Source organism: Heterocephalus glaber, unplaced genomic scaffold (assembly GCF_053883595.1).
Source record: "Heterocephalus glaber isolate CG9 unplaced genomic scaffold, H.glaber_assembly_v1.0 deba00001606, whole genome shotgun sequence".
NCBI lineage: Eukaryota > Metazoa > Chordata > Mammalia > Rodentia > Bathyergidae > Heterocephalus > Heterocephalus glaber.
This window is the reverse complement of record NW_028258377.1, coordinates 2,316,399-2,341,792: the sequence shown is the minus strand read 5'-3', so window position 1 is coordinate 2,341,792 and position 25,394 is coordinate 2,316,399. Positions and strand designations below refer to the sequence as shown.

Genomic DNA, 25,394 nt, shown 5'->3' with positions numbered 1-25,394 from the left:
AAGAAACCATCTTCTGCCACCTTAAAAGCAAAGGCTTAACAAAACCAAATGGAAATGAATCTTGGAGAAGTACAGAGGAGAAGACAGCAAGACATGGAAAATGAGTGGCTACCCAGTCCAAGAGAGTGGTCAGCGATGACCAAGTGGCAAGATGATAGTGGCTAGAGAAAAGAAACAGGTTGGCAGAGGAGGAAGCTTGGGAAATGCATGGATTTTAGCTTGGGAAATAGCTTATGTTACCTTATTAACTAGAAATTCTAGAAATTTTATAGAGAAGTTTACTTCACAACCGGGCAGTTTTCCTTGGCCAGCGGAGAGTTTAGTTTAGTATTTTTTTTTTTAACTGGAGATCATGTTCAGCTTTACATGAAGGTTTGCAGTGGAAGAATGCTTTAAAATGTCTGGACTCTGTTTATGTTGAGTTCCGTGGAGAATAAACCATAGTTAGGTGCCAGCATATTTAATGCAGCCAGCATTTGGTTTCTTTGCTTTCTAAGTGCTGATTCAGTGTATTTATTGGAGGCACACTCTCGGAGAGAGGTCTGAGTGTGAATCGCTGCATGACAGATCTCAGTGCTCGTTGAGTCCTGAGAGCAGCGCTCACTGCAGCTGCCTTGCTCCCTGCCAGCATGTGCTTTTGGGGTAGGGCATGCAGCCTCCTTGGGCTGCCTGGTTTTCTTTGCTTGTGAAATGAGGTTAGATGTTATCAGAGGTCTTGCCAATGCTAAAATTACATAATTCTAAAAGAGAAACGAGAAGACAAACTTTTTTGTTTTTAAGAGTAAACTTTTTATAAAATTTATACTAGAAACATAAAAATGAGTACTGCATGATAGAAAGGCCCATTTTGCTACAATTTTTTTTTGTGTGTGTGCAGCTGCTTAGGGAGACCCTGAATGGTACTTGCCACGGTGAAAGACTTGGGGAATCTCCACTCTAGCCCTGTCTCTTATGCCATTGTGCCCCCACCCCAGCAGCGCTTGTTCACAGCTTGGCTCACCACTCCACTTGGCCTTGGAAGGTGGATTGCTGGGTGTTCTTGTTATTTTTCCAGACTACTCCCTCTGTGGTTTCTGTCTGGTGAACGAAGGACACTTTCATGGTATGGTATGAGGAAAAGAGCCAACTGATTTGGAGTGAGACATACCTAGGTTCATATTCCAGCATGCCAGCTGAATAAATACAGTAATGTTTAGAGCTCAGGTTCCTACCTGTAACTTGGTAATACTGGGGTGCACCCCCCAGAGCTTTGGTAAGGACTGAGGGAACCATAGAAGATGAACGCACCATGCTCCTGGTGGGGCATTTGTCGGGTGCTCAGCAGGAGGATTTTCCCAGCTTCATTGAGGCATGGACCTTGTCCTCCTTTGCAGGGGCAGGACCTTCCTCAGAGACAGAGGGAGCTTGTCTGCTGGTCTGGTGGACCTGGAAAATGCCTCTGAGTGCACTGCCAGTCTCAGGTATGGAGTCTCCTGGAATAGTTCCCTCACAGCTTACCTCTACCAGTGACTCCTTCCTCCCTGAAGAAAAAGAGAGAGACAGATAGGAGTTGATGAGAGGATCCTTGGTTGGATCTTTGATTTGACAAAGTTGGCCTGGATGGAAGGAGAAAGAAGAGAAAGTTTTGAGAAGACTGATGGGACTAAGGAAGAGTTGAACAGAAAGACAGAAAGGACAGTTAATTTTGGAAGTTACAGGATTGTACACTATAGATTAGGAAGCATCTTGGGACTTCCAGGCCACAAAGGTCAAGATGTTTGTAAACATTTTCATTTCTGTCTGAGCCTACAGAATCAGATGAAATAAACAAACATATCTTTTTCATGCAGGCACAAATTTCATCACTCTTGTGATGATTTTGTTGAATGTGCTGCTGATAAAGATGTGGGTAGGCTGTAGAGGAACTATTTTTCTTGCGGTGTGTAACAAGCAGTTGATGAAACAAGGCCAGCAAGTGAGTATGTGTCTGGAGATTGTTCTGGGTGGGCATGGGTGGGCCTCATGGCATCTTGCAGGACCCTGTTGAATATGTTCCTTAACTACCTTCTTGCTGTGCCCCAATTTGTAGAAATTAGGATTGCCACCTGCTTGCCCTGGGTGTGGGGAAAATGCAATGATCTAAGTGGTAGTTCCTGCTCTGAGATGCTAGATAACCTAATGTGTGCACACACAGAAGAGGAGGATCTGGTTTTCTAATGGCCACTGTCATGATGGCAGAGAGATGGAAAAGAAACATCTGATAAGGTGGCCCTAGACCTCCCTAACTGGGGCTTCCTTAACACTGTGAAGTTCTGGAGCACCTCCATGACTGGCAGTCCCAGGCACATTCCCTGTGCTTCCAGTGTGGAGCCATGATCACCAAAAAGGGACAGAGAGTCACCTGTGGTCTCCAGCGTAAACTGCCTTAACAAAGCCAGGTCTGGACAGATCCTTCAGCCTCTAGGCTACCAGACAAACCAGGGCCAAAAGTCCCAGTTGCTTGCTCTCTTCTCCCTGCTGCTCTGGGTGAATATCATGTTTTGATCCCTGAGTCTACCCTAGAGTGTCTTAGTTTGCAGTTCCTAGGAAAGATTTTTTTTTACATATAGCTATTCAGTGAGGTTAAACTACTTCACAAATACAGTAGTTTCTTGAGAGTCTTCCCTGCTCTTTAGCCTCTGTTTGCTGCTCTTTTTTCTCAAAGTAGGGTAGTAGGATGAGCAGATATTCTCATTTCAAATGCTGAGACTGCTTTAAACAGCAGATTTCAATTAGATCTGAGCATGGACCACCTGGGCGTTCTGATCAAAATGGAGGAGTGACTTAAGTGAATGCCCCTTCAGCCAGGTGCAGCGGCATATATGCCTGTAATCCCAGCTACTCAAGCAATTGAAGCAGGAGGATCACAATGTCAAGGTCAGCCTGGGCAACTTAGTGAGACATTATCTCAAAATAAAAATTTTAGAAGGGGCTGTGGCTGTAGGTGGAGCTCAGTGTTAGAGAGTGTTTGTGTAGCATGCTAATGGTCCTGGGTTAAATCCCTAGCCATGCCAAGAAGGGAAGGGGAGGAGCAGCGGGGAGGAGAATATGAGAATTCCTATCCAGATGCCTTTTTAGTTTCCCATATTTGGAGAACTCTCCAAAATCAAGAATGCCTGCTGGTTGTCGAGGTACACTTGATACCTGGGGATATAATGGTTGCAGCTTTATCTGCCCTTGCCTGACCCTGGGGGCTTCCTCTTTCCTCCCTTCTTGGGCCTGGAACCTGTGTGAAGTCTCTGTCTCTAGGATTCTCCCCCCATCCTCCCCTGCCTACAGCTTCATTGTGGTGCTCAGTCTTTATACTGCTCATGCTGCCTGCAGCTAACACAGAGGGCCAATTTAGAGACATGTGAGATCTGTCCTCTCTTTAGACATAATATTTGTGCTCACGTTACATTATCCTTGAAACTGCCAGTGAATCAAGGTGTGAGAAATCCTCAGAATTCAGAATCTTATACTTCAGGAAGAGATCCTCTTGATGTCTTTGACCATTAGTTTCTAAGGAAGTTTTCATAATCTTAACGGCCAGTCAGAATTTGAGGAGATAACACTTTTGTGAACACAAAGGATGACTTCTTCTAAGGTATAAACTTCATGCCTCTTTACACCTTTGTGAATCTGTTACATGATAATGTAGGCTAAAGAAAATAATACATGTATAGATATGTTTGTAAATTGATACTGATTTGATATCTCTTTTAGCCTCCTTCCCCAACTACTAATGGGGATTTTATTTATTTATTTTTTGGTACCAGGGATCGAACTCGGGTCGTTGCACTTGCGCAGCAGGCGGTGAAACTACTGAGCTAAATCCCCGGCCCTGGGGATTTGATTTTAACTCAGGTCAATCATAATGCTTTAGAACTCACTGTGCATTAGGCAGTATATTATTTGCTTGGCATGATTCTCTTTAAATCTTGATAACAATTTCTATGATGTAGATGATGCTGTTCTCACTTTACAGAAGTGCAGAATTGCTAAAGAAGGTTGAACCCCCAAGTATACAAAACTAGAAAGTGGCATAAATGGAATTTGATCCAGGTCTAGCAGACTTTGGGGAGCTTGTCTATTATATTCCTATTACTATCTTTTTTGCTGGGTGCCTGATAGGCTGAAGGCAGAGTGTTATTGCTACAAAAGATAAAGTAAAATAAAGCATATCACTTAGTGGGAAATAAGATACATATGCGATCAAAGATAATATAATAACAACTGTGATAAGTACCAGAAAATGTTACCAAGAAAATTTCAGTGACATGCTGTGAGGGGTAATGTAAGAGGCTAAGATGATATATTTACTTACTCTTTATTCCCATTAAGAAGAGGCTTCATGGCTGGGGATTTAGCTCAGTGGTTCCGCCGCCCGCTGTGCAGGCGCAAGGACCTGAGTTCGATCCCTGGTACCAAAAAAAAAGAAGAGGCTTCATGGAGGTAGAACACTTGTAATGGGCATTGTAGGATGGGCAGAATCAATCTGGTGAAGTTGGATAAGGGCAAATGCCTAGATAAATAAAGTCCCCAAGAGACTATTAGATTGTTTGTATGGAGATGATGTAGATTCTATATATGGAGATGGTGTATAATATACATGTGTATGTATATTGTGTATGCCTGGATATACTCACACTTACATTCGTTAAATTCTCTCCAAAAGCAAAAGGCTAATGATTTTATATAGCAGCTCTATCCAAATTTTGATCCCTAGTTTTCCGGAGAACAAGCAAACTCTAAGCAACACTTATTAACTTGCTATTAATAGACATTCATGTTTGTACTGGCCAGGTAGGAATGAGGTTTGTTTTTTTTCCCAGGCGTTGGTGAATGAGGCCACTCCTTTTTTCCCCTTTAGGTATCTGTTTTTTTTTTTTTTTCTAGCATGTTGAAACGTTAGACTTCTGCTTGATTTTGAAAGTATCTCATCTGCCTATCATAGGTAACCCTGTGCGTCTGTGTAGCTGTAGTTGGCAGGTACAAGTACAGGCAGCCCCCAGTCTCTCCCCATTGCGGACATGGAGACATCTCCAGACTCACAATTAAAGGCCACATAATGCATTCCACAACAGGTGACGAAACCTAGAATAACAAGCAAGACAACTTTTAAAGTAACCTGTTGACCAGTGTCTCCTCTGCATTTGTTTGTTGAGCTTCTGCTGGGTTTTTCAAAAGGAAAGTATGCATTATTTTGAGTTATTTTGGAGGAAGACGAACTCTTCCTTAAGTTGAGACAGAGTAAATGTTGCTCAAGTCCGTGTGAGTACTAGGACACTGTGAAGCTGTGGCTGTGATTGAGTAGCAGGAGAAATGCTGAGACTAGGTGAGTTAATACTGCCCTTGGACAGTGATGAATGTACCGTACATGAATGTCTTTGTTGTAGTTGTGCAGAGTGTTCAGATGACTAATACGGTGCTGCTCTCTACAATGGAGTAGTATTTGGTCACAGTTTTAGAGGGGTTGTGTTCTGTGAATCACTACTTCCTTTTGCTATGGCTCTGGGTGTGGGGAGCCACACCAGAATATTGGAAAGATGAATATTATGGGTGAAAAAAATGGCACCCGAAGTTTTGCATATAGATAGTTTCATTTTTAAATGTGTAAGGAATGGGAATGTTTCAGAAGTGGGACTCTGAAAATGTTGGATAGCTTTTTTGCCCCAGACTACTTTTTTACATTTTTCACACATTTATTAACTGTAGCACTAGTTGGTCTAGCTGCAGAGGTGACATAGTGGGCAGTCCTGTAAACACGAGGGAGTTTATTTCTGTTCTCCCCTTAGGTAATTGTTTTCTAGAATGTTACTGTTGCCATTTTCTCTAACAACCTGAAAGCAATTTTACTTTACAGATGAAGACTTTTGTACTTTTAAAAGAACATCCTGGGCTTGTTCTTAGCTAATGCTTCTACAAAGTAGTCTTAATTTTATTTTTATGGTAAACTGAAAATGTTATCAAAGGTTGAAATAAAGAGAGCTTTTTAAGCAACCATGAAACTTTTTATTGGCATTTACTCACTTTTGTTCAAGTCTATGTATAATATTTTCTTCAGTTTTTCTAAAACTTTTCTGTTCAGAAAACTTTTTGGGGTTTAAATTGGCTACTAGGGAGAAAAAGGGAAATCAGAAGACATAGGTGGGTGTTGGTTTATCTAGTCTCTTGGCTCGTTGAGTCCTTGGCAGCCAATACTGTTTTGTAGAGTCGTGAATTCTCTTGGATGGACTGTGGTCACTTGTACATCATATAACTTAAATAAATATTTGTCTGCCCAGTGCCCAGAGCTGTGTGTGTGGGTCTCTGCCTACACGTGGTCTACCCACTATGTTAAAATGATGTGTGTCTGTGAAGGTGCATCGTGGTGTAGGTACAGTTGGGATCAGGCCAGGTTTCCTATGGAAGTTTTTGTGGAAGAAGTGTGTTTAGGGTAAAGTTCCAAAGGGAGGGAAAGTAATGAACTCTGGCAGAAAGAAGTATACGTAAAAGCTTCCAAGGCTAGAGTGGTTAGGTCATGTGCATTCATAGATAAGCATGAACCATTTGAGAGCAGATTGTAGATTAGTGGTGGAAAATGGCTAAAACAGAAGAGGGAGCAAGGGGACAAGAGCCAGGCAAAGAATGGGAGGGTGGGATGGTGGGTAGGAGCTTCCCCACTGTGTTGCTGGGAAATCACCCACCATCCTGCCCACGTTGCCCTCTAGTGGAACTGGCTGGAACTCACGTGGGAGCACCAGCTTTTCTCCTTTCCCAATGAATTACACTGTGCTATCTTGGTAATAGGGAATCTTGCTTCTCTTTCCCCCAGGGATTGTAAATGGAGAGTTAGAGAGAGTGACTGTAACTGTGCTTCCTCCATGTGATACTGATGTTCAGGGCACCCACTTGAGCAGCTCTGCTGCAGAGTGAGAACATCCACATAGACCCTGGACCCTCTGTGTTTCCTGCTGCTTGTCTGCTCATGCAGCCAGAGTCCATCCTGGAGGCATTCAGAGCCTCTCACTATAGCACTGCAGCCCACAGACCGTACTCCTGCCCTCCCTTCCACCCATCTGGGTAACCATTCTGCAAACACTGAATTCCAGTTTGGTTGCAGGCACAGCTACAGGCACTAGGATGTAGCAGTGAATGAAGAGATAGAATTTCCTCTTCTTGGAGAGCTGACATTTTGTTTGTGGGAGATTGACAACATAATAAACAAGTAATATATGTGTAAGTAGAATACTAACTGCTAAGAAGAAGGGAAAAATGGGGATTTTTTTTCAGTACCGAGGATCAAACCCAGGGGCACTCTACCACTGAGCTCCATCCCAGCTTCTCTTTATTATTTTAAAATTTTGAGACAGGATATTGCTAAATTGCCCAGGCCTGGCTTAGACTTTCCATACTTCTGCCTCAGCCTCCCAGAGTGCTAGGATTATATAGGCATGCACCATTTTGCCAAGCTGAAGGAGAAAAATTTTAAAGATAAAGAAGGAAATAGGGGTTTCTGTGTGTGCTGTTTGGGGTGTGTGTGTGTGTGTGTGTGTGTGTGTGTGTGTGTGTGTGTTGGGGAGGTGATGAGGTGATGGTTGTAATGGTGAGTAAGTCTTCACTGGTAACATGATATTAGACTCACCTGAGAGGTCTGAGAAGCCACCAGGGGACGTCCTGGGCAGGGCATTTCAGGCAGAGCTGGCAGCTGCAGCTGGAATGCCCTGATGGGTCCCAGAAACAGTGGTGACCCTGAGGTGCGGAGAGATGAGCGTGAGAGGCATTGGGGTCCAGATCAGATGAGGCCTTGTGGACAGTGGTGTGAGTTAGATTGTCATGGCCATGAGATGAGACACTGTTTGATTTAGGAAACTACTCTCGTTCAACAAGTGAGTCTTAGACCAGAGAAACCTCATCAGGCATCCATGGTCATCCACCCTCATAGTGCCGGAGCTGGAAAGAAAGTCTCTTTCTTAGGTCTGCCTTCTTCCCATAGCCCGCCCAGGCGGAGATGTGTGATCACAGACAGCCTCAGGCTCCCTCCTGCAGTAGGCTGAGAGGAAGCAAAGTGCTATGACTTCTCTGGTGTGGTTCATCTTAGCCATTGCCCTAGTGTGTCTGCCTACTGGTGGAGCCCAGCAGACAGGCTCTGACCTTTCCAAATATTGCCTTCTCTTGTTTTGGTATGGGATAAAGTCCTCGGGTTTTCCCAACGGTTTGCTGTTGATTGGCCTAAGAACCTATGGTCTCATGAAGGAAGACTGCCCTGTTCCTCATCTGCATTCACATGTAAGTTACCTAGACATATAGTGTTGTTAACACAAGATAAAATTCCACAGGCCTAAGGTCACATTTCCTTGTATGACACCCTTTTAATGAAATATCAAATGCTCAATATTATTCAAAATTAATTTGCAAACAAAATTTTCAGTTGAGGAGGAAAAGTGAACTCATTGTCACTAACTACAGCTTAGCTTAGACAAGTTTTGACCAGTATTCTTCTTACTGTACTTTTTTGGGGCCTGGTGGTTTAAGCACAGCGATGCTATACCACTGAGCTATGTTCCTGGTTCTTTTTAGTTTTTATTTTGAGAAAGTATCTCACTGTGTTGTCCAGGTGAGACTCAATTTGTAATCTTCCTGCCTCAGCCTCCCTCAGGGCTGGGATTACAGGTGTGTGTAACTGTTTCTGGCTTCTTATTGTATTTTGAACCAGCTAGAGCACTTTTCCCCTTTCCATCCTCTTTATTTCTTTTTTTTTTGGTACCAGGGATGGATCGAACTTGGGACTTTGTGCTTGCGAGGCAGGCAGTGGAACCACTGAGCTAAATCCCCGGCCCCTCCATCTCCTTTTAGATCTTAGGACTTCTGTCCTCTGGATACAGACCAAGCTCTAATATGACTCTGTGATGAAAGTCAGACCAGGGATAAGTATAACAGAAAATGACTTTTGGGTGTCGCCTGAATTGTCTCCTCTTGTTTAATCATTCCATGTCCTGTACCCAGTAGACAGAGTGACATCAAGTATACGCATCTCGTGGAGCAAATTCATCCTGAGCTCTCACACCATTCTTTCCTTTCCTTTTACAGTAAGGGTCTTATTATATTATTATACATAATGTAAGACTTACATCATCATCATGTTTTGTGTTTATATTTGTTAGTGAGGGTGCCCCACTTTTCTGCCAGCCAAGGTGAGTTCCTATGTTCATTTGTGTATGTTGTACATAAATGAGCTCTGAAATCCCATCCCATCTGCTTAAACCATTAAGGGGAGTGTTGATTTACATCCTTTGAAATCAGTTCTTTCAAATACATTTGGCTACCACTGGAGCCTGAGGGCAGAGACTTCTGTTGTCTTTTGGTTTGCACTTTTTAGGAGAGTAGTGCTCCTTGGGAGCTCCCTGAGCTGGATTTAGTGAAAACCTGAGGATGAGTGCTTGCTAGGGAAAATTTCATGGTCAAAACACAGTAGGACAGCAAGACAACAGAAATGAAATATTTACAGAGGGGCCACTATGAGCAATTGGCAAGAAACTTGACAAACATTTCTATAATTCTAGTTTATTGTCTAAGTAGGAGCATCACAAGTATTTGCTGTATATGAGAGATGCGGAAAGAGAGGGCTCAGTTAAACCAAAGGCACTCTAATTATAATGCTTTCCAGCTTCCAGAAGTCATTTGTTGGGATTCAGTGTTTCAGCTGTAAGACCTAAGCATGGAAATGCCCAAGTGTAATTAGTGGGCTGCTCTGTGCCTTGTTAAAGCAGCCCCAAATGAACATTGCATGCTTTCTCAGGTAAAAATCTGGCCCAACCTTGACTCACCAGTGCTTTTCATTTATCATTTGCCTCTTCTCCTGCTAAGTACTGGATAACATTTCACCACATGTGCCCCTGAGTTCCTTCCCATCCCTTCAGCTTCTGGGAGAAATCCCTGCACAGACTCAGCCTTGGTCCTGCTTTGTACTCCTGATTGGAATATGGAGCTACACACACACACACACACACACACACACACACACACACACACACACACAGAGTTTCCAACCTCCTTGTCTTACCCTACAAGTCTTGCCCTTCTGCTGCCTGTCAGGGAGGCAGCCATCCCAAAGATGACAAAGCTGTTTCCCACACAGGATGGATTGGGAACCCCATAGGGATGGCCAGGCACCCCACACTGGGAGTGGAGGACGGACCCTTGTCTTGTGCCAGCCTTGCCACCTCGTCTATGCCACTGAGGTTTGAGTCAGCAGGTGTAATAGCGAGAACCCACTTCTTCTACAGCCTGCCTTCTGTGGCTGAGCTTTACCCTAATCTGGCTTCTCTTCTATCGGTGAGCCTCGGTAGCAGTGCTAGGCCTTATATCCACAACACTTTGTTGAGAAGAGGGAGGCCTGACTTTAGCTTGCTGTCAGGGACATGAGTGGCTTTCTCCAGAAGCCCCTACCAAATTTCTGATGTCTCAAAGACCAGTTTCTTCACTATGGCACCTAGTATGCTGATTGGCTCAGGTATGGTTATGGTATTAGAGCTGCTCCCAGAGAGGCACAGGCAGAAGTGATGTTGACTTAGCCATGATTTCTGATACATAAGCCTCCTTTTCTGGTGTTTTTCCACTGAGTTGCTTCTTTCTTAATGACTGACTATGGTATTCATAGTGAATGGGGCCCTGTACTTAGGATTGTCAACTCGCATTGACCAATGTCAGATGTTATTAGGGAGAGTAAGAACACAGATTCTGTGAATCACAGTATCACTGTAGATCACAATGGGAAAATTCCAAACTCAGTAACATCACCAAGCTACCTTAGATCCATTCTGGTAAGCATTAAACAATTAGAAGTACAGAAAATTAATTACAAAAAACAATTAATTACACCTCTTCAACCTCTTTTATTTATATGTCACCATTAAACACTGAAATCCAGCATAATTTTTCTTTAAAAACTATAAAAAGGCCATATATTCCTGCAAAGAATGGTCTTATATTTTAAAGATAGGACCTTAATCACTGTATTTGACTGATTATTTTATCTGAAATAAGTGGGCTATCACTAATGTAAAGCTTTTGAAACCGCACAGAAATAAAACAGGGCGAGCAGTCCTAGAGAGTTTTACTTAATTGGATCCAGATGGGTCCTGCTAGAGCAACATTCAGAGGGGCAGCAAGAGGGAAGGGCATAGTGGTGCAGGAAAACAGCGCTTTTGTGGTGAGTGCATTGGACTAGAAGAGGTAGCAGTTTATCCTGTAGATGAATTCTGCATCTGCCATGGAGAGTCCAGACTTCAGAGCTTTGTTCCCAGCCAGTGAGTATTTCCCACCACATCTGTGAAGGAAATAGACACATGGAGGCCAGCCAGAGCAAGGAACCCTTTATTACCAGTAGGCTTTGACCCAAACCCCGACGAGGAGCTGGAGTAAGCTGAAGCTGAGCCATCCATTGGGTCCTAGAAGTCCAATCCAGGAACTGGGCCAGGCCTCAGAAGACCAGGGGTGTTGGGGGTAGCTGTGCTCCTGGAGGAGGCTGGTTACAAAGAGTAGCCCTCCATTCTTGAGGCCACATTACTGCTTAGAGATTTAGTTCTAGTTCCTGTTAAGAAGAGACTTGTATGATGAGCTTTGAATATTCATTTCAGCATGGTGGGTCCATTTTCTCATTTGTGAACAAGTTTGAGGAATGAGGAAATTGAGATGACTTAAAACCTTCCTTTGAGTGTTAGCTTTCTGATTCTTGGATTTTGTGCAAGGTGTGGTGGAAAGTCATGAAGAACTGAGGCGAGGGCCTAAGTCCTCACATTAACCCCTACGAACCAGTGGCAACAACACTGTTTCTGTACTGGGTGCTATAGACATTTCAAACAGCTCCCAGGTGGCCCGATTGGCTGTGTGTGGGGTATGAATTGCACCATGTTGAATGTTGTCAGTTGGATACCGCGGATAGAGCGCTTATGCCACAGTTCACTGAGTAGAGGGGTTGTTTCCTTTGTCAGCCAGAGTTGGATACTGGCTGCCAGGCTCTTGTTCCTAGACATCCCTGTGTTAGGGACAGTGTGGCAGCATTCTATAGGAGGCCAGTCAGGCAGCGACTTGAGACAGGTTGTGTTAAAAAATGGTTTCAAACCATGGTTCTATTTTATCCAAGGACTGGTGAGCCTGACTGCTGTTTTTGTGCTCCTGTTTTGTTAGGAGTCTGATCAGAGTGCTGTTCCAGGAGAAGCTGCTTGTTTGTTTTTAATGTTAGTCTACATAAACCAGGGGTCCCGAGCTCACATGCCTATAGGAACCAGAAAAGTAGTAAGAAGGTGCTCTATATAAACAATTGGGAGTTGTGAGGTGTGCAAAACTAGAACTGGTCCCCTTTAAAGGCATTGAAGTTCAGATGAAAAGCAAGATTTACCTGGTCAAAGAGAATGCCACCATGAATTGGACTTGGTGCTAAAGGTGACCAGTTTGTGATTCTTGAGCTGTAAACCAGCTGACTCCTATTCTCATTGCTGTTTGCTTGCTGCCACTGATACCAAATTTTATGGATGTGCAAGCTTTTTATTATTTCATTTTTGTAATTGATTTCACCTCTTCCCTTAGATTAAAAGACTGGCTCTCCCTGGGATAAGGGGCCACCATAATTTCCACCCACAAATTGGAGGTACCTTAAGAGAAATCATATCCTCATGAAAGTCATTTTTGGCCTTTGGAGGCTGAATCAGTTTAGAGAAGTGGAGATGAAAATTTCACCTGAAACAGTTTTGAGTATTTTACATCATTTAAAAAATTTGCATCACTGAGAATAAGGAACTTTGAGCTTTTGATTTCACACTTCTGCTTGCAAATTGACTACTGAGTAAAGTCACTCTTCTTCATCTTTTCTTGGTGTTAGGCAGGTGTGGGGTTAGTGACTAGGACAGAGCTGGGAGTGGACATGCTTGTGTTTGTTCTTTTCCCAACCCACATTCTTGGTTTCTGCTCCCTACCCTGCTTGGCCTGTGGACCTCACTTCTGCTGGGAGGGAACAGACAAACTGGTGAAATCATTTTCTGTTCGATGTTAGTCATTCACAGACCTTTCCTTCAAGGAATGCGTGTATTTTTAAAAGAACCTGACAATGAACAGAAAATAGGGCACAGTTAACCTTGAAGTTCTACCTCTCTCTTCAGAGTATTTCCTGTACTACTGAGGATAATTTGGGGCTTGGGAGCCTCCCAGGCACCTCAGAGGTCACACCTTGTGTTGCCCCCCACTTCTGTCAGACCAGCTGGACCAACATCAGCCTCAGAAACAGAGGGGGCCTGGAGTTTATCCTTTTTTATTAACATTGTCAGAATCTGTGTAAATTCTTGCAAATCTGTGTTTATAAGAGATTAGTGGCACCAGTTTCCCAGTGGCTAGAGTTGTGGGAATTTAAATAGCCCTTTCTCAAAGCCACTCTACCATGTACTAAAATTGTGTTCTTTTGATGAAGTTTTCTTTGCAGGATAAGCTCTCAACTTACCCTTTTTAGAGAAACTTCCTAAATGAATGGTCCACCGATGCATTTTCTACTTTCTTTACACTGGTTTATTTGGCACCCCCTTATAATTTGGCTTCTATCTCTGGTCTTGTTACTAAACCTTCTTTCTAAAAAGGAGCTCCAATGGCCAGCTGACCTGTATATCCGTTGGTCATTTCTTCAGCCTTCCTTTCCCACTGGCCATTCTTTACCTGTGGATCTTTATGTATGCTGCCAATCCTGCCTTCTTCTTTCTTTCCTTGCCTTCCTTTGCTGGCATCTCACTTGTTTCTGCAAGTCTTCTTTGAAGACTCCCTCCCCCGATCTCATTTAGGGTCTTCTCCTATGAGCTTTATAACACCCCGTGCTTTCTGCTATTGTACCTACCATGCTGTATTTTAATTAGCGTGTGCTTTGTGTCCTTCCCACCTTGACCCCTAACTGGCTCTGAGGAGAAGTACCATAACTGTTTGCCTTGTAGGTACTTAACAAACATTTGTGGAATAGAGAAATATGTAAATGAAGATGACAATTAGACAGTGATGCCTACAGCTTCCTCTAGAGCAGACAATGAATCCCTAGTTTCCTCCACAACCTTTACTTCTTCTTAAGACCCTTGGATATCCATTTATAAGCTGTGGAGGGCACAGTAGAGGCTGTCAGTAAAAACTGGTAGAGAAGACAGTTGTCAAGAAACCCTGGCCTATCACAATCAGCTACTGCATTCATGGGCAGTAACTCTCTGCATGCTTATGTTGAACTAGTAATGGCTGCCTGTTGATGGAACTGTGGAATGGACAAGTGTAAAGTGTTCTGACCACCAACAAAATGGGAACCACATTGTTTGGGAGGCCATGCAAGTGAGAGGTAAAGAATCGATCATAATTGTGGAGGAAGAACTTGAATATCTGATTGACAAATGAAAGGAAACAGGCTAAGGGTTAGAGGAACTGATACATAATTGTGTATATATAAAATATATAAATCATGTAGATAGTCCTGAACTTTCTGGGCTATTTAAGGAATGCTCAAGGTAATGTTAACTGTCTGTAATTTCACTTATGGATCTTAGAAGCCTTCTGAGAACATGACAGTAGTGTATTAGGGAGATCCACTAGTTCTCTAAATCTGTGTATTGGAACATGCATTCTAGACCATTCAAAGGGAATGTAAAGTCCTGGTCAGTTGTATCTTCTTGTCCCTGTATTGAGTAGAAATTGTTGACTAGTATGAAAACAATGAGAAAGGACCACTTTGTTAGGCAGATTCAGTGAATAAAAGTAGCTTCAGAGCCTGGGATTTAGCTGAGTGGTACCACTGTCTGCCTTGCAAGCACAAAGTCCCAAGTTCAATCCCAGGTACCAAAAAAAAAAAAGTGGGTTCATATCTATGTTATATAACAGAGATCTACTTCATTAATAATAGGTACATTATGTAGCCTTCATTAAATACTTTACTTCATAAAAGTATGTTCTGTAGTTCTTCTTTAAGGGTACTCTGTTCTAGATATACTTCTGCTGGAGGCTGTGAGCAGTATGAGGTCCCAGCACTACTGGAGAGAGCTCTGGTTGTGTGGGAAACTGACCTGAGGAAAGAGGCCGAAACCACCCCTCATCCCATGTCCTGCTCAGGCTTCAGTCAGACTCTGCTGTGTGAGGTGAAACTTCTTGCACCCCCTGTGGCCACATCTGTTCCTCCTCTGGACTTACCCTTTCCTAATCTGTCTCCCTCTTCTCCCTAAGTCACCAGGCCCAGAGCCTCCAAGTCAGCTTCGCCCTGCACCATCTTGACTGCTGCACCCCGCCACCTTTCCTGAGGGACATGACAGATTTACCTTGCAGTATGATAATCTGTGTCTCACTGAATCAGAGACACTGCAGTGATGAGAAAAAATAGCTTGGAATGGAGTTGGTCAGAAGACCCAAGTCCTTTCTTGACTTATGGTTAGCCCTGGCTAAGTGGCCAAGGTCAGCCACTTGGTGTCTGTGAGGTTCCATGATTCTCATCAGAAGCAGATGTCACCAAGATGCTCTCCTTACAGGACTGTTATGTTCATCAGGGACCAAAAGTATGCAGAAGGATTTCATAGGCTAGAAAGCACTGTCATGTGGAGATGTATGAAGAGATTCTTTTGTTATGCCCAGCACATAGTAGATGCTTGATAAATTATGCTTATTGCTGAAGGATACTGACATGGGTTAATGTAAGCACATAAATTGTTCTAAACTGGGTTCATGATTCAGAATTTTGGGCTATGGCCACGTGACACTTTTTCCTTTGATTCACATAAGATATTGAGACAATCAAGGTACTATCCTTTTAAAAATAATTAAAAAAAATTTTAATTGACATATTTGTACATATTTATGGGTTACAGTATGATAAGTAGACACATTTATATAATGCATAGTGATCATATGAGGGTAACTAGCATTTCCAGCTCTTTAATCATTTATCATTTCTTTGTGTTAGGAAGCCTTGAACTCCTGTTTTCTAGTTCTTCATAAATTATATAATAAATTGTAAACTGTGCTCACCTCATGTGCTGCAGAACACTGCAACTTATTCCTTACATCTAACTGTATTTTGATCCCCTTTATCCATCCTTCCTGTGTCCCCCTTCTCTCTGACCTTCCTGTCCTCTAATGACCACTCTTCTAGTCTCTACTCCCATAAGTTCAACTTTTTAAAGGTGCTACCTTTTCACATTCACAGACTAATTTCATCTATTAAGAAAACATGACAAAATTAATCATACAGTGTGTAATGATGGATCCCAAATTGGCTTTAGAAAACACAGCATGTTGTAAACAAAAAGAGACTCTTAGAGGCAGCTTGCTCCTAGGAGACTTGCTTAATGGAATGTTTATTACTTGAAAGAAAGTCATGTCTTGAGCAAAGAGGTGTCTGGAATTCCCATCTGGGATTTATTAGTATACATATTCAGGTGGCCCAGTGCCGGATGTTAGTTCTTAATTTAAAGGAAACAAAGTTTCCAGTCTGAGGTTAGTGAGGTTACTGCTGTTTTAAAGTGGGCAGCTGCTGCCTGTATTTTGCTGGCCCTCGAAATTCCATCAGCTGAAATGGAGTTTTGTTCAATCCATCTTATTAATGGTCTCTAGGGCTACTGCCGTGCGTTAGGTAGGTGGCTGGTAAGGTTGCCTCTATGAAGATAAGCACAGTCCCAATAGTTCCAGTCTGGAGTACGGTAGAATCTCCTGGGGAGGTTTGTATTTGCTGAGCACTCTATCCTGAGGGTGGTTACAGAGTGCATCCATTCTGTGACTGTTGTAAAACAGAAGGTTTGCAGCTGTCAGAATTAGTTTCTTCTTGGCTTCTTTTCTGACACATTTTTTTGGTACTTGTTAGATTTATGGATGCTTGCAGTTCACTGGCCTCAGTTCTCCAATGCAATGCAAATGTTCCTGTCTTATTTTCCTTTCTTTGAAGATAGCAATGTACTTTTTGAGTAAGGGGAAATTAAATTTATTCTTATGTGCTGTCATAGTTCAGTATCATAGAATCATGAAATGATTATTTTATCATAGTATCATGAAATGATTATTTTATTTGTTATATGATGTCTTCAAAGTAGCCAATATGTGTTATACTCTGTAGAAAGGAGAAAAAACAAGCACAAGGTATAATCTTGTGTTTTAAACAGCATAGCTTAGCAGTCTGCCTCTGAAGATAACTGACATCGGTATTACCAAGGATAATAGAATTAAGGATAGTAGTTCACTGGGGCCTTCAGTAGGCCTCATAGAGGAGATGGTACCTGAGAAGGGCTTTGAGAGGGATGAAAAGAGGATATTATGGAGCAGAAAAATGAGACTGGCCACAGCTGTCCTCACAGTGTGGTTGCACAGGGTGTCGTGATTCACCCTTAGGTTCCTCAGAAGTCATTTCCAGTTAATGAAAACAAGTATCAAGAGTTTCTAAATGATTACTTACTTTTTTACACCATTCATATCTATGAGTGTGTGGGTGCAGACTCATGCATTTGTCCCTAGTCATGTCTTTCATGCTGACTTGCACGACCGTTATTTGTTTTTGGGGAGTGGCCAGTGTGTCAATTGGCACCCTGGGAGTCGTGTCTGGCCCACAGCTTGTCTTATCTGTGCTGTCTTCACAGATGCAGGACCTGAGGCAGCCTGTTCCTGTGGCAGCTCTGAATAATTATATTCTAGCGCTGGTAGACATTAAATTTTCAACCCATGGTCTAGTTTAAGAGAAACCAGCTTAAAATCTTAGGTACCGCCAACTAGAAATGATGACCTGACTGATACAAGAATGGAGGGGGAAATGGGCTATCCAGGAAATATTTTGATCGAGGTACTTAGTGAGATTAGAAATAAGGGGAGATAGAGCAGCATAATTGAGTGGTAATCATAAGGTTTCTGGCCACCATTGTCTACATGAGAGGAAATTTAACGTTGCTTGTAAACAAAACCGACGTGTTGTTGGAGGTGGGGTTGGGTTTCTGTGCCTTCAGAGACAAGGGTGCCCCAAGTTACTGTGAGTCTGAGGAGTAGCCATTCACACAGACAAGTCCTAAGAGTTGGAAGTGTGGGGTGGAACAGAGGTGCCCATGTACCATACTTATGGTGCCCCTCATTTCTTAGTATCTTTTTTCATGTCATTTATAGGACGAAAGAAGTTAAGTGCTTAGGTCCAAACAACTTAATAAGTACAAGGTACTAATAAATTTGTGGTCATGTGAAATAATAACACACTTAAGTTGAAAGATAAGAAGACTTTATTTTTTATTAATGGAATGTGTCCACTTGTTGGACCCCACATATATGCATCAGAGTCCAATTACGAGATAAACTACACAGGAATTTGAAGAGGAATGTTTAAAACAAAGAAATACTAACATTATGGGTAATGAAACTTTTAAGAAATATTAATAAGAAAATAGTATTTTCTGAGCCTCTTGTCTTCTTTGAAATGCTTTGGCATTAGGCCTTTGAGGGATTAGAAGATGAACAACGAAATTTAAAATAAAGAAATGTTAAACCCTTTGTGATAGTTCTTCAAAAGATTAAAAATGGAATTACCATATAGTCTAGCAGTTCCACTTCTGGACATATAGACAAAATAATTGGAAGCATCTCAAAGAGATATTTATGCACCCACATTCATAGCAACATTATTCACAATAGCCAAAAACTGGAAGCAACCCAATGTCCATCTGTGAATGAATGGATAAAAAAAAGATATATAAGTAAAACAGCATAGCATTCAGCCTTTAAAAAAAAGGAAATTCTGGTGCACGCCCTACCAAGTCACGCGGAAGACGCCAAATCACCCTGCTGCAGACAGGCAGCCACCTGGTTCCACACTACAAAGACACAGAGGACACTGGACCACCAGACCAGGGTACTGAGTCCCGCTGCTCCTGCCCCAGAGGTAGGGGCTTCTGAGCCGCCGTCCCACTGCTCCTGGTCCAGAGGAAGGGGCTTCTTGGTCACCATCCCTCTCGCTGTTCCCAGGCCAGAGGAAAGGGCTTTTGGGCCACCTTCTGTCCCGCTGCTCCTGGCCCAGAGGAAGGGGCTTCTGGGCCACCATCCCTCCCACTACTCCCGGCCCAGAGGTAGGGGCTTCTGAGCCGCCATCCCACTGGAACTGGTCCAGAGGAAGGGGCTTCCTGGCCACCATCCCTCCCACTGCTCCCAGCCCAGAGGAAGGGGCATCTGGGCCACCATCCCTACCGCCTCTCCTGGCTCCTGTCCCACCTCTCCCACCTCAGAGAAGGTGATCCTCACAGGTGCCAACAGCACCCCCCAACCCCCCAATTGAAATGAGAAAACACATAAATAAGTCTCAAAACCAGACTTCCAGATCACCTACAGCAACTCCAAAGGGAAATGAGATGGAACACTCTGATACTCAACCACCTGGACCCACTGAACTGGCAACAAAAGGGGATCTGGAAAAAAGGAAATCAGAAATAATTTCTCAGATAACAGGAGAAATTGTGCCCCTAGTGCAAGACATGATTAATACATCTAGAGAGGAGCTCAGGAACATGATGGAATCCCAACATAGGAAACAAATGGAATCCATAAAACAGATGCAAATAGATTTCCAGGACATGAAAAACTCCATTGAAAGTCTACACAGCAGAATGAGCCAATGTGAGGACAGAATTTCAGATATAGAAGATAAGATTGCAATTAGTGACCAGGAAAAGAAAAATTGCTTCAAAATTATAAGGGAACATGAGAAATCAATCCAGCAGCTGCTAGATGATGCAAAGAAGAATAACATAAGACTGATTGGGCTCAATGAAGAAACAGGAGAGAGTGGAGATGACATAAAAAATCTCTTCACAGAAATAATGGCAGAAAACTTCCCAAGCAGGGGAAAAGAGCTTGACATACAGATAAGTGAGGCATATAGGACTCCAAATAGCCTTGATCAAAAAAAATCTACACATAGGCATATAATTGTTAAGATTCCAGAAACACAACAGAAGAACAAAGTTCTCCAAGCAGTCAGAGGAAAGAAACAAATCACATACAAAGGAAAGCCCATCAGAATCACAGCAGACTTCTCAACACAAACCATCAAGGCAAGAAGAGCTTGGAGTGACATATTCCAAGCCCTAAAAGAAAACAGCCTCCAACCCAGATTGATGTACTCTGCAAAACTATCTTTCAAAATGGATGGAGAAATAAGATACTTTCATGACAAAGAGCACCTTAGGAACTTGGTGAATACCAAACCAGCACTCCAAAGGATTTTACACAATAGCCTAGGAACAGACATTGAGGATCACAACCCCAGGAAGCAAAGCAGAATGAACCCATCTGGCATGACAAGAAATTAAATGGAAAGGGGGAGAACCCAACAAAAAGAAAAAGTCATGGCAATGACAAGTCAATACATTTCAGTTGTAACCATCAACATTACTGGTCTCAACTCACCAATCAAAAGAAACAGACTAGCAGAATGGGTCAAGAAGCAAAATCCAACAATATGCTGCATACAAGAAACACACTTAATTCAAAAGAAACTCATAGACTGAAAGTTAAAGGGTGGGAAACAATACTGCATGTGACAGGAACCCGAAAAAAAGTAGGAGTAGCTATCCTCTTGGCAGATCAAGTAGATTTCAAACCAACACTGATTAAGAGAGATGAAGAAGGACACTACATCCTTGTAAGGGGAAGAGATGACAATCATAAATATCTATGCACCAAACACCAGTGCACCCAACTATATAAAACAAATACTAACCGACCTGAAAAGTCATATATGCACTAATACAATTGTAGTGGGGGACCTCAACACCTCACTGTCACAAGTAGATAGATCAACTAGACTAAAAATAAGTAATGAAATACTAGAACTCAGTTGAACTCTGAACAAATGAACAGATGTTTACAGAGTCTTCCACCCCACAAAATCAGAATACACATTCTTCTCAGCTGCACATGGGTCATTCTCCAAAATAGACCACATACTCACACACAGAACATGTTTAAGTAAGTGCAAAGGAATTGAAGTTATCCCCTGTATATTATCAGACTATAGTGTGATGAAATTGGAGATCCATAGCAAAAGAAACTCAAAAAATTTCATAAACATGGGGAAATTGAACAACACACTTCTGAATAACCAATGGGTCACAGAGGAAATTAAAGAAGAAATCAGACAGTTCCATCAATTAAATGACAATGACAATACAACATATCGGAATCTATGGGACACAATGAAAGCAGTCTTACGAGGGAAATTCATAGCAGTGAATACACATATTAGGAAAACAGAACGAGCCCAATTAAACAACCTGATGCTGCACCTCAAGCTTCTAGAAAAAGAAGAGCAGGACAACCCCAAAGCTCATACAAGGAAGGTAATTACAAATATCAAACGAGAAATCAATGCAATGGAGACTAAGAGAACGATACAAAAAATCAATGAAGCCAAGAGTTGCTTCTTTGAAAGAATCAACAAAATTGACAAATCTTTAGCCAACCTTGTCAGAAAAAGGAAAGAAAAGGCCCAAATCCATGCAATTAGGAATGAAAAGGGTGAAATGACAACAGACCCAGCAGAAATCTAGAGGATCATCAATACCTACTTCCAGAACCTATATGCCAATAAGATGGACAACACAGAAGAAATGGACAGATTCCTAGATACATGTGAATTACCAAAGTTGAACGAAGAAGACCTAAAAATTCTGAACAACCCAATATCAACCAATGAAATTGAAAATGTAATTAAAAACTTACCAACTAAGAAAAGTCCGGGCCCTGATGACTTCACTGCTAAATTGTACAAGTCATTTAGAGAGGAACTACTGCCACTACTGTTTAAACTCTTCAATGAAATTGAAAGGGAACCAATACTCCCAAATTGATTCCTGGAAGCAAGCATCACCTTGATCCCCAAAGCAGAGAAAGACCCAACTGAAAAAGAGAACTATAGGCCAATCTCACTAATGAACATAGATGCAAAAACCCTTAATAAGATAATGGCAAACAATGCAGAAGTTCATCAAGAAGATCATACACTCTGATCAAGTGGGATTCATACCAGGGATGCAGGGATGGTTCAATATATGAAAATCAATTAATGTAATACACTATATCAATAGAGCCAAGGACAAAAACCATGATTATCTCCATAGACACAGAAAAAGCATTTGACAAAAATCCAACATGCATTTATGATAAAATCCCTACAAAAAATTGGAATAGATGATCTCTACCTCAAACTGATAGAAGCCATCTATGAAAAACCAACAGCCAATATCATACTAAATGGTCAAAAACTGAAATCCTTCACACTAAAATCAGGAACAAGACAAGGATGTCCACTATCACCACTCTTGTTCAGTATAGTTCTGGAAACATTAGCCACGGCAATTAGACAAGAGAAAGAAATAAAAGGAATAAAGATAGGAAATGAAGAAGTCAAATTGTCATTATTTGCAGATGACATGCTACTCTATATAGAAGACCCCAAGAACTCCACCAAAAGTCTTCTAGACTTAATAACCAAATTCAGTCAAGTAGCTGGTTACAAGGTCAACACCAAAAATCAATAGCTTTCCTCTACACCAATGACAGACTCACTGAGAGAGAAATAGGGCAAATAATTCCTTTCACAATAGCATCCAAAAAACTGAAATACCTAGGAATCATCCTAATGAAAGAAATCAAAGACCTCTTCTCTGAAAACTATGGCACTCTGAAAAGAGAGATTGAAGATGATATCAGAAAATGGACAGACATCCTCTGCTCCTGGGTAGGAAGGATTAATAGAGTGAAAATGGTCATACTTCCAAAACTGCTATATAGATTTAATGCAATTCCAATTGAGAGCCCAGCACCATACTTCATAGACCTTGAGAAAACAATCCCAGAATTCATTTGGAGCAAGAAGAGACCCAGAATAGCAAAAGCAATTCTAGGTAACAGAGACATGGCAGGGGGTATCACAATCCCCAACCTGCAACTCTACTACAAAGCCACTGTGATAGAAACAGCATGGTACTGGCAAAGAAACAGACTTGAGGACCAGTGGAACAGATTAGAAGATGCAGAAACAATGCCAGACACACTGAGCCATCTCATCTTCGATAAAGGAGCCGAACACCCTCACTGGAGGAAAGATAGCCTCTTTAATAAATGGTGCTGGAAAAATTGGGCTTCAGCTTGCCAAAGATTAAAACTAGACCTGTATCTCTCACCATGCACTAAACTAAAATCAAAATGGATTCAAGATCTAAATATTAAAATAGAAACTCTGAACCAGTTGGAACAGAGGTTAGGTAGAACCCTGGAAGACATCGGTGTAGGAGAAGATTTTTGGAACAAAACCTCAGTTGCCCGTGAACTAGCACAAACAGTCAACAAGTGGGATCTCTTCTTATTAAAAGGCTTCTGCACAGCAAGAGAAACCAACAGCAGTGTGAAGTGACAACCCACAATGTGGGAAAAAAATCTTCACCTGCTCTTCCTCAGACAAAGGTCTACTATCTCGAATCTATAAAGAACTTAAAAAGATCAGACCTCCCCAATTTAAAGAGCCAATCCAAAAATGGGCATCTGAAATGAACAGACATTTCTCAGAGAAAGAAGTAGAAATATCAAATAAATACATGAAAAAATGTTCAACATCCCTGGTCATTCGAGAGATGCAAATGAAAACAAGGCTGAGATTCCACTTCACTCCAGAAAGAATGGCTGCAACATGAAATCCACCAATAACAAATGCTGGCGGGGCTGTGGGGAAAGAAGAACCCTGCTCCACTGCTGGTGGGAGTGTAGACTGGTGCAAGCACTGTGGAAATCAGTATGGAGATATCTCAAAGAACTAGGACTGGAAGTCCCATTTGACCCCGCTATTCCACTGCTGGGGATCTTCCCCAAAGAATTACAAGAATCATACCACAGTGATATATGTGCACCCATGTTCATAGCAGCACAGTTTGTAATAGCTAAAACTTGGAAACAGCCGAAATGCCCATCAACTGGAGACTGGATCAAGAAAATGTTGGTTTTTATAAAATGGAGTACTACTCAGCCATAAAAAATGAGAAATTAGAGACATTTATAGCTAAGTGGATGCACATTGAGGCAATACTCTTAAGTGAAATAAATAGGACACACATGAATAAATTCCGAATAGTTTCTCTGGTATGAGAAACAAAGTGTAAATAAGGACTAAATGTATAATAGGTCATGTGAAATAGGAAGCAAAGGGGCAAAGGGGAAGGAAGTGGGAGGGCTAGGGGAAAGGATAGAAGGGAATGGGATTAATATGAGAAAATGGAAAACTAGGAACAAAATCTTTGTAAATAGGAATTGGAGGGGTTGAAGGGAGGGCTGGGCAAGGGTGAAAAATAAGAACCAAGAGAGACTATGTAAAGGTGCAAATTTCCAATGATGAATGTTTTGTATACCTAAAATGTACCAATGATTAGAATGAATGATCAATAATGTAAAATAAGAAAAGGTCCAAAGGGGTAGGGTTAGTGGGAGGGGCAGGGGAAAGGAAAGAAGGGAAAGGAAAAATGATGGAAATAAATGGAAATAATGGAAAAAATGGAAATAAAATCTTTGTAAATAGGGAAGGGTGGAGGGCGTGAAGGGAGGGCTAGGAATGGGGAAAAAATAAGAACCAAGATGCATTATGTGAAGGTACAATTCCCAATGAGAAATGTAATTGTGTTGTATACCTACAGTGTACCAATAAAAGAATTTAATTTAAAAAAATATTTTAAAAAAAGGAAATTCTGGCACATTTTAATATGGATGATTCTTTTTTGGTACTGGACATTGTACTCAGTACCTTGAGCTTTCGAGGAAGGCTCAGTGCCACTGAGCTAAATCCCCGGCCCCAATATGGATGATTCTTGATGACACAATACCTCCTAAGTGAAATAAGCCAATCACAAAAATACAAATGTTGTATAATTCTATTTATATGAGTTACCTATAGTAGTCAAATTCTTAAAAAGAAGCTCATTAGATGGTTTTGCAAAACGAAAAAATTTCTGTGGGTAGATGGTAGTGTTAGTTGGACAAAAATGTGAAAGTACTTAATGTAACTGACCTGGTTAAGATGGTAAAATTTATGTTATGTGTATTTTACCCCAATTTTAAAAATAATAATGAAAAAGGAAACAAACTATTCAGAAAAGAAATAGTGGTCTGGGGATTTAGCTCAGTGGTTCCTTCGCCTGCCCCGCAAGTACAAGGACCCTAGTTCAATTCCCGGTAACAAAAAAAAAAAAAAAAAAAAAGAAAAAGAAAAGAAATAGTAACTATAATGGGAACTGGCCAGTAGTGAGTAAAGAGGGCTCTGAAATATAGAGGAGCAGCGTACACAGAGCAGCTGCTCACTGTGAAGGCCTCTCCCCTCCAGACTCTGGAGCACTGGCTGCTCGTGGCTCCCTTGG

At 41.8% G+C, this 25,394-nt stretch overlaps 1 protein-coding gene across 5 annotated transcripts in view; it reads left to right on the top strand.

Moving 5' to 3' along the window:
- The window catches only part of Tnfaip8 (TNF alpha induced protein 8), a 123,548-nt gene that overhangs the window by 45,844 nt on the left and 52,310 nt on the right, over window positions 1-25,394 (top strand). For 3 of the 5 annotated variants that reach the window (XM_004836158.4, XM_087194677.1, XM_087194673.1), the window contains exon 1: window positions 2,013-5,335. The exons of the other annotated variants lie outside the window; for them this stretch is intronic. In XM_004836158.4, coding sequence (XP_004836215.1) covers window positions 5,323-5,335 — 13 coding nt within the window. In that variant the 5' untranslated portion in view covers window positions 2,013-5,322. Of the gene's footprint in view, window positions 1-2,012; window positions 5,336-25,394 lie in introns of those variants that run through there. 5 annotated transcript variants of the gene reach the window in all.